Source organism: Synchytrium microbalum (assembly GCF_006535985.1).
Source record: "Synchytrium microbalum strain JEL517 chromosome Unknown SmJEL517_scf0073, whole genome shotgun sequence".
Classification (NCBI taxonomy): domain Eukaryota; kingdom Fungi; phylum Chytridiomycota; class Chytridiomycetes; order Synchytriales; family Synchytriaceae; genus Synchytrium; species Synchytrium microbalum.
In genome coordinates, this window is record NW_022158422.1 from 57,601 (window position 1) to 66,651 (window position 9,051).

Genomic DNA, 9,051 nt, shown 5'->3' on the forward strand with positions numbered 1-9,051 from the left:
TTTCTTGAAAGCCACCTGCAACTTTGGAGTACAGAAACCTAGTAGCATCCACTACGAAGGATTGCAATAATTTAGTTGCGTATGAATACACACACTGCGCTGCATTCCTTCTCCTCCTTGATATCTGTGCAGGAGCTTGCTGGTTGATTCAATTAGTGGAGCAGCGTCAGAATAGGTGGTCGCTACGTCCCAAACATGCGAGAGAAGCGGTTCCCGTCGAAACAGCTACTGATCCTTGAGTGAAAGCCGTGAGAAAGGAGAAAGTGAATGATATGATGGACTCAGCAATAACACGCTCAATAGCACCTACGGCTGACAAAGTAAACATGTGCGCTACATCTGAGGAACTATAAAAAGCGACCTGTACACTGTATTTGACCTGTTGACTTGGTTCTCTTCGTGAAAAGGACCCATCCAACTCCAATTCCTGCACTTGGTACGAGACACGTTTACAGTAACAAGGAAAGACATGTCTCTATCAAAGAGTTTCATCCAAGTATCAGAAATATTGGCGATTACTGCCATCTTACACAAAGTATCTATCGACAATTCTATCTAGATTCGCCGTGGAAAATTCACATCTTGACATTTAGATCATTCCAGTCAAGGCCTCCTCTGGTTACGTGACGGATTTTGATGGCAGGCCGTTGATGTACAAACTTAATGGACTCGCTACGCTGGTATCCGTCTGTTCTTTCTATGGATATATGGTACCGGTGTTTGCATCCACAGCAACACTTTGGATGTAGTTTGAGGTACTTACGCATTCTATAACTTTACAGGGATTTAAAGGTGTGAAATCGTCTACCTATTTATACGATAGCTACGGAAAGTGTGCTGCTTCGGCTTCCTTTCTTGGAATTCTGGCGAGTTGCATAGCTTTTCTCCACGGAAAGACACGTCCTGGACCAGATCAAAAATACTCTCGTGCCATGACTACGGACATGACGGACAGGAACGGCAAGATCGTAAACTTTCCGGCAATGAAACCTGCAGTAGCCAACGGAGGCCTTCAGGTCGCCCTCTTAGACTTCTTTCTTGGCCATGTCTTCAATCCACGAATTGCAGGAATCGACATCAAAATGCTATTGTACACTTGGGGTGCGGTCATACTGCAACTAAACCTACTGTCGATGTGGCTAAAGGGGCGTACCGCCAATGGTGGCGTGTCCTCCAGAGCATCAACCGTTTACACCTGGTATGTGTTTGAGACGATACTGTAAACCATCCTGTCGTTATACTCACATTGCATCTTTGATACAGTCTGTTCACATGGTTTGTTGTGGAATACATGTACCACGAAAATGTTCACCTCTACACTTGTAAGCAGTGGAACTGGCTTTGGCGTTGCAGGGACGTGTGTATTCAGAATTCTGGACTCATAGATGACCTCTTTGCGGAGAAAATTGGCTTCAAGCTGTTATGGGGATGTCTTTTCTTGTAAGCAAGTTGCCGACACAAGTTTTTTCGATCTCGATCTGACACTCTGACTGTTGTAGCTACCCTTTCTTTTACCCGATCGGAGGTTTGCCTCTGGCCAAATTCGCTCCGAACGCCAACCCAAAACTAGCGGCAAAGGATCTTTCGACTGTTTCAGTCGTTGCGATTACGGCCCTTTTCTTTTCTGGATGGTGTATAACTCGTGGGGCGAACTTACAAAAATTCGAGAAAAAAGTAAATCCTGAGGTGAAGGAATATTCATTTCTGGGTGTGAAGATGTCGCAAGAAACCATCCCCGATACTACCATTTTGACATCCGGGTTTTGGGGCTTCGCTCGCCATATAAACTACTTTGGAGAAGTCTTACAAGCAGTTGCGTTGGCTCTTCCAGGGTCGTTAACGGCATCTTCAACCACCGATGGCCTTCTGCCGTGGCTTTATGTACGTCTGGTTGTTTCGCCCTGGAAACTTAGCTAAAGTTTCTTTTAATGTTTCTTTTATAGCCGCTCTATTACATTGCATTGTTCATCCCACGGGAGAGAGATGATGACAAGCTGTGTTTGGCAAAGTACGGAGATAAATGGCTGGCTTATAGACAACGTGTTCCATCAAGGTAAATATTGTGATTGTTTGTGGCGCAGAACACCCTTTAACTGTCCTTGACACACAACCAATAGAATCGTACCATACGTTTACTAGATGCGAATATGGCATTTAAAATTTCTTGATTTGAAGCAGTAATATTTTGAAGATGAAGCTGTACAATAAAAAATTCCACATTGAGAAGTATCAGAGTTTTGCAGTAGCTTCTTTGACCGGATTGTGATGGCCACAAGACTTGCATTCGCGTAAATTTGGTTGGTTTGCCCACTTCTCAATAACTAGAGAAGATGCTTCGTTAGTCGTCAGTCAGTTTCGAACACCCAAACCAAGATTTACCAGGTTTCAGTTGGACTCCTAGGTTCGTACAGTAGAAAGACTCTTGATAGACGATCTTTCGACACTTTTCACAATACCATCGCAATGAGTCTAGAACACAGCTTCAAGTAAGTTAACAGTTGACGACTTTTCAAGCCAGTGGCGCATCTGACGCTCACCGTTGCTTCCAATAGGCCTTCGCTGTTCCATGACTATGCCAATCGTATTTGCAAATCGTACAGGGTTGTGAGGAGTGTTCGCTAAACAAAAACTATGAATCAGCGTTGTTGCATATCCCGGTCGTTTTAGGTTTGGTCCACATTGCTAACTGTAGAGAATTCAAGTACCTGGTAGTAGGAACATTTCGCCTTCCTTGATGGCGAGATCGCGAAAGACACCGTCGTCGACAATCTTCAGCAACATCTCGCCTTTGGTCTGGTAAAACCATTCCTAAGAAAGTTGAAAGTAGTGAGAACTAGACGTTGTAGGGCATATATCATCAGGAGCCTCTCACTGCCGTTGGATTGATATGGTAGTCCGTTCTGGCATTTGGTCCTCCTACAACCATTACAACGAAATCGTCGTTCCAAAGACAGAAGTTGTTTACGGGAGGTTGTAATAAGCCTGCATTCTCTTTTAGCCATTTGGGAAAGTTCAATGGAGGAGCCAGCATCGTGTTCTGTTCTTGTCTGTTGTGTTTCTGTAGAAGTTGTTTGATGAATAATGGATTCGGTGGGGGGCCGAGGCGAACTTACACACACTAGTAACTTAAGAACCGCGCTATGGACCGCGCTCTAGATTGCAGACTCGCAAACTTGCTGCTTCAGTCAGTTGTGATCTGCGCGTTTAAGGAAGAACACCTTCTTGGTTGAAACATTTGACACTCAAGTAGTACGGATAAATAACCGCAGTGATGTACCTAGTAGCTTCTATATAATTGACGCGTAAATTGCCTTGAATTTTGAATTTCGAAGACCCCAGAGCCTCGATGTCAGAAAGCCAGAACTTTGTATGCTGATGCTGCACATCGGTTAATATTGTGTTTCACCAAACTCAGGTTTCAGTACCAAAGGTAAGAAGTAGTAGTTGAGACTCCTCTATTCAGATGCAATCGTGTTTGTACATTTCGTGTTTCGGGCAAGCTGTGTATTGCGCTTCATAAGTGGCCCAAGTATTTGAGTAGAGCTGGATGCCGTCGATACGTGTAAGCCAGGCCGGTTAACATTATCATGTTCAATCCAGTGCAGATGAAGTAGGGTCTAGAAACCGTGCGTTAGCGCATCTGTTGAAACAAACAAGATACCCCCGAACTTACATTCTGAACTCGGTTTTAACAGTCTTGTGCTTGAATGTCGTCATCGCAAACATGCCTCCGATCCAACCGCCAGCGAGTGCTCTATAGTGAAGTCGACAATGAAAATCGTGAGACGATTTTAGTCCAACACACTTTTCAAAAAAAGTCCCCACACAGATTGGTTCAAGTGCATCACAGTATCCCCACAGCACTTTAAATTCATCGCACGCTCATGCATCAGCATCATCAACAAAGCATCAGACACTCACGAGAGCTGTAATGTTTTCTCAGGAACTCTCCATTTTTTTGCTCTGGCCATCTCCTTGTCGTACCAAAAGAGGCCAAAACTTGCAGCATTGATGACGGCCAAATAGCCTCCAACCATATATAGTAGTGCGGTTGAAGCAGGCGATGAAGTTTGCGGCTGTTGTTGAAATTGTTGTTGAAACGGCGGTTCTGCTGGTTGCTTTGTTCTCCTATTCGGCCGTCTTGCTGGTCCATTAGAATAGAGCCTTGTGAAGAACCGAAGTCCATTCATTGTTAGCAACGTCAGGGGGTTTGATGTCTATGTGGTGAAGTTGACGCAGACGTGTGTCTTGCGTTTTGCAGAATATGAAAGACAGACCTGGCTATTGCCTTCGAGGCGCCGATAACAAAGGAATTTCTACGTACCATCACGCGTAGACTCCTCGTAAACCCGCAAATCTTGCAAATAAACCACTATGTACTTTAGCAGTCAAATCTATTCGATGCACATTACGTACTAGTGAATGTGTGAGTCAGTACAAGCAACCCAATAACCGGAATTATTGAAAATAGAAGCTACTTTTATACAGGATTTATTATACATTCTACACTATCTACCATTAATGACATTTTCTTCCATCACACTCGATGAGCATAGAGAAAGTTTCAACATTTAGCCCTCTCACTCTACACCATGAATCTTCAGCTTTCATTCAGCTTCTCGCTGTATCGTCTGTATAATCAGATCAATATTTGCAGTGATCGTTCCCTTATATTCTGATTGACCAACTTCTGGCGAATATCCAAAGTATCTCAAGTCATTCTGCTGAGCCAGGCGAGCAAATGCAAAGTGTATAAACTTGTCATTGGTCAGCACTTCAATTACTAGAGTTCCATTTCGGACCACGTTCAGATTCCCTAGACCTGCGCCATGAGGTGCTATTATTATACTAGCTAGATAAAACATTTTAAACGATTCCTCCAAGAAAGGCACTGGATTATCCGAGAAGACGACAATTTCTCTTGTAGGAAAATGATGCTTCAACGACACGATTAGCTCATCATGGTTGGTCATTCGTCGTTCCTTGGATCGTTTTACTACCAATATATATCCACCATGGCTCGATACATCCAGCTCAGAGGACGGGAAGATTTGCGGTAACTTGGATTGGAGTATCGTATGAAGCTTTCTGACCTGACGAGTCGCACCCACCCCACAATGTAAAGCGGGTTCTGGCATAATTACACGAGCAGCCACGACATGACCAGATATCAGCCGAGAAGCAGGAAACCCCAGATATTCCATTATTTTACGTGTTAATGTCCCTTCTCTAGTCGAGGCGACATGTAGCAGGACATCCTTGTGAGTAATTAAATATTCGTAATGGAAGGCCAACCGAGAGCACGATTCTGTGAGGACATGATGGAAGTTGTCCATCCAATACTGGGTAACTACCATGACAGTTGTATCTATGTATGTCGGTGGTGTGATGTGGTTTGCAGGCCACTCTCCTGAGTGCCATCCCCAACAACTTTCATCAGGGATTACGGTATAGACGCCCTTCCGAACATATCCTCGCGTGGATATTTCTGCATGAAGTGCTACTATGAGTGCCGGCATATGATAGAGTATCTGGTCATGAGGCCAGTTCTTTTGAGCGTAACCCCGATTCAAATCTCTCATACATCGATAACCCTCATCTCTTATGAATGGATATTCAGAAAAGTAGGCTTGATTACATGTTATTCGTGTCAAATATCTGGGAGGGTTGTTGAGTCGTTGTTCTTCTAGCATTGCTGGATGAGCCACAGTGATTTTGAAATATTCACGTTCGAATGAGTTCCCGTGCTGTATGAGATCGTACACGTCCTTTAGATTTGTCAACCTAATTAATCTATTCCATTCCCAGTCGTGGTCTAATGGAGGTGTTGTTGACGATTCTGACTGGATTGGGAATAGTTCTAGCGTGTTTTGCAGCAGCGAATGGGCTGGGAATCGCAGAACAGTGAATATATCAAAGTCAGCATAATAATATGACTAGTGAGAGACGAAGGATATTTGTTAGTGCAAATGTTGGAATTTTGTCTCCTCCGAAGTTGTAAAGAATTGAAAGGAACGATCCATGAAGAAAAATACATATTCGATGACATGCCTTTGGGGCTAGTTCGTAGTAACGTTCTTCTGAAGAAGTAATTGGCGATCGGGTATTGGTTGTGTAGCTGCTAGTACTAGTTTTGAGGAAAGTGTGATATAAAACATGCCATCCAGTCCAGATCAAGGCCACAGATATAAAGAGTCTTGCTATAGGATGCACACGAATGGATGCCATCCAACAATCGCAGAGTGTGCTGTTTGTCCTGTTTTGAAAAAATCAGAGAGAGGCCCTCTTTCCATCTTCGCTTTTACTTTGCGTATTGTAAAACGGAACGGTCGCTGTAAGTAGTCATTCACTCGAGGACTGGAGAGAGTTGTGGCCACATTGTGCAGCTACCACTACATGCGGAACATGCTCAACTGTTTGCTCTTGCTGACTCTTCTGGCCGCAACCACACATGCCCAGCTGCAAGGGCCGCAGGCCATACCGAGCTCTGTCCCAACAACGGTGACTTATCCTGATGGTATATTTGCAGGTCTCCCTGCATTAGATAGGCCTCCTGCTGTCGACCCTAGCATACTAGCATTGTACAATCTAGCATCGGTAAGCTCATCAAGATAGCACATGTTTGAATTGTCACAGCTCAACTATGATTATATTAGATTCCTGATGCTATAAGGAATATACCCGTAAAGGTCTTTAATAGTACAACTGGAACTGGAAATTGCCCAACAAGTCTGGCAACTTGCGACTGGTATGTGTTGGGCAACAGAGCTATAACAAAGATTGCTGGTTTGGAAAGCTATGTGCTCTCCTAGTGTCATTCAGACTTGCCGTGTCCCAGAGATGAGTCTCGAATAGCTGTTTGATCTAAATTCATCCTCCTTACAGGGGCTGTTACAAGTGCAGACGAGACTCCGATGTCGTGATGTGTCCCAACAAGAATGCTTGGGGACTGACTTACGATGATGGACCATCGCCATATACACCTGCTCTGTTAGATTATTTAGACAACACTGGTGTTCGGGCAACATTCTGTGTCATTGGCTCCCGTGTTACTCAACGACCTGCTGTCTTATTACGTGAATTCGCTGCAGGACATCAAATCTGTGCACATACTTGGTCTCATAGTCTAATGACCACTCAAACGAACGAAGTACTCATAATGGAATTCGAATATACTCTGAGGGCCATAGAACTAGTAATAGGTACCAGGCCAAAGTACTGGCGTCCACCATTTGGTGACGTGGATGACCGAGTGAGAGCTGTTATGAACTTGATGGGCATGCAACCGTTACTGTGGGATAATGATCCATACGACTGGCAATCGACCAGTGCAGCATATCAACCAAGCTGGATACCAAACAACTTTACTCGATGGGTTACAAACTCGGTGCTTGCCGATCACGGGCATATCAGTTTAGAACGTAAGTTTGAGAAATTTGCTTATGTTATGTTGTTGGCTAACGTTGCATATTTAGATGATTTATATTCTGTGTCGGCTGCACAGGCTCCAGGTGCTGTGCAGATTCTGTTGAACGGCGGGTTCCGTCCTCAATCTGCTGCTGAATGCATTGGAGATTGGCATCCTTACAAAGATGCTACCATAACGATTCCAAAGTCTCAAGGATCGTGGGTGAAGTCTTACTCACAGTCACAATCCAAGTCGAGTAGCTTTAGTGTAATCTTAAGCGGCAATGTAATGATGATGGTGATGTCTGCTAGTCTCGTAATTATTATATCTCTCATCCTCTTGTAGAAAATATAAAACCTAGTACTGAAGAGCGACAGAGTTATTTGTGCTTTGCAGCAGGTCTGGGGCAAAGAAGCGCTGAACAAGAAGAGGTCTTCAAACTTCAAAACACCGGCTCTTTTGTTACCAGCTTCCCGTGCAAGAAAGATCCTCACAAAACCCTCGTTTGCGTCCAATCAAACGACAGTTTTTAAAAATTCACTCTCTGTCCACAGACAACAACGCACCCACCTCAATGGCCATCGACGCACCTCAAGGGGGAAAAGCCGCTTCATCGAGAGAAGTGAATGTGGTTGCTGATGATGCGATTTGGTAATACCTTTGTTGAAGTGTGGTTTTTGCTTGACACGTCGTAATTCCAGACAGCTAACGATACCATCCGTTCAGGCGCACTTTGATCAGGTTTGAACTCTCTTCTGCCAAGAACTGGGAGCGCTCTTGGGGATTCATGCGCGAGACCTTACGTTCTGTAAGTTGCAAACGTCGTTTCACGAAAGCATTGAACGATTTGATCAAACGGACAAAATGGCAATGGAAACACGTGCATTTGCTAAATGCCGTGTCATAATGTCTGACAAAATTATGAATGCTGGTGTTATCGAATGAATCCAGTCGGTACAACAAGTCTCTTACACATCAATCATTTCATGTAGCCTACGCCAAATAACACTACAACCGTAAAATTACCACCTATCGCGTCTACATCTCCACATGCATCAGGACTTCCATCCAAGTTACCGTGTGGACTGGCTACCAATGCTGAGCCGGTTCTGGCTGACTTGATGTATGCGCACAAAATCAAACGTGTGATTACTTCCAAGACCCCACAAGAAAAGTACACCTTCCCACCATCGACAAGTTCCGAGTATGGCTGGAGTCGTGAAACGATCAAGACAGGAAACCCACTCGAAATCTATCCAAACCAGGTCAAAGGGAGGGGCAATATAATGCATTGGCTTATGACATGATTCATTTAGCTCTACCCTGTGATATAACTGTAAATACAGATGCACAGATATAGGCACATGGTAATATAGCGATGTCTCGTGACGAAGTGTCCACAGACTGTAGTGGCTGTTCCGATACCGTTTGTTGACTTGACGTCCCCATATTTTCTGTTGTGGCCCATCCATTCTGAGAGAAGATAGATGGTGGAGGACAATTATACGATTGACATGTACATGTTTTCAAAGATGTCCTTTATGCGCTTCCCTATTATGGGGGTAGCGGGCAGGGGTAGGGTATATCGGGGGTGGGGCAGGAATAGGGGTAAACATAGGGCTAGGGTAGGGGTAGGGGTAGGG

At 44.3% G+C, this 9,051-nt stretch overlaps 6 protein-coding genes across 6 annotated transcripts; 3 read left to right on the top strand and 3 right to left on the bottom strand.

Moving 5' to 3' along the window:
* Positions 1 to 469: 469 nt before the first annotated feature.
* Positions 470 to 2,057, top strand: SmJEL517_g06062 (uncharacterized protein; the record flags this gene model as incomplete). Its single annotated transcript, XM_031171988.1, has 7 exons — positions 470 to 535; positions 594 to 710; positions 783 to 1,198; positions 1,264 to 1,322; positions 1,386 to 1,440; positions 1,500 to 1,881; positions 1,944 to 2,057. The coding sequence occupies 7 exons, from the start codon at positions 470 to 472 to the stop codon at positions 2,055 to 2,057; spliced, it is 1,209 nt and encodes a 402-aa protein (XP_031022050.1).
* Positions 2,058 to 2,229: 172 nt separating this feature from the next.
* BNA1 (3-hydroxyanthranilate 3,4-dioxygenase) lies at positions 2,230 to 3,031 on the bottom strand (the record flags this gene model as incomplete). The annotated part of the gene is made up of 5 exons (XM_031171989.1): positions 2,230 to 2,321; positions 2,380 to 2,469; positions 2,538 to 2,618; positions 2,706 to 2,808; positions 2,873 to 3,031. 5 exons carry the CDS (start codon positions 3,029 to 3,031, stop codon positions 2,230 to 2,232), a joined length of 525 nt encoding a protein of 174 aa, XP_031022049.1.
* A 483-nt stretch (positions 3,032 to 3,514) lies between these two features.
* On the bottom strand, positions 3,515 to 4,190 carry SmJEL517_g06064 (uncharacterized protein; the record flags this gene model as incomplete). The annotated part of the gene is made up of 3 exons (XM_031171990.1): positions 3,515 to 3,617; positions 3,674 to 3,754; positions 3,922 to 4,190. 3 exons carry the CDS (start codon positions 4,188 to 4,190, stop codon positions 3,515 to 3,517), a joined length of 453 nt encoding a protein of 150 aa, XP_031022048.1.
* A 417-nt stretch (positions 4,191 to 4,607) lies between these two features.
* Positions 4,608 to 5,693, bottom strand: SmJEL517_g06065 (uncharacterized protein; the record flags this gene model as incomplete). The annotated part of the gene is made up of 1 exon (XM_031171991.1): positions 4,608 to 5,693. One exon carries the CDS (start codon positions 5,691 to 5,693, stop codon positions 4,608 to 4,610), a length of 1,086 nt encoding a protein of 361 aa, XP_031022047.1.
* A 712-nt stretch (positions 5,694 to 6,405) lies between these two features.
* On the top strand, positions 6,406 to 7,753 carry SmJEL517_g06066 (uncharacterized protein; the record flags this gene model as incomplete). Its single annotated transcript, XM_031171992.1, has 4 exons — positions 6,406 to 6,597; positions 6,657 to 6,748; positions 6,886 to 7,421; positions 7,476 to 7,753. 4 exons carry the CDS (start codon positions 6,406 to 6,408, stop codon positions 7,751 to 7,753), a joined length of 1,098 nt encoding a protein of 365 aa, XP_031022046.1.
* A 229-nt stretch (positions 7,754 to 7,982) lies between these two features.
* SmJEL517_g06067 (uncharacterized protein) lies at positions 7,983 to 8,715 on the top strand (the record flags this gene model as incomplete). Its single annotated transcript, XM_031171993.1, has 3 exons — positions 7,983 to 8,059; positions 8,150 to 8,216; positions 8,401 to 8,715. 3 exons carry the CDS (start codon positions 7,983 to 7,985, stop codon positions 8,713 to 8,715), a joined length of 459 nt encoding a protein of 152 aa, XP_031022045.1.
* Between the last annotated feature and the right edge of the window lie 336 nt (positions 8,716 to 9,051).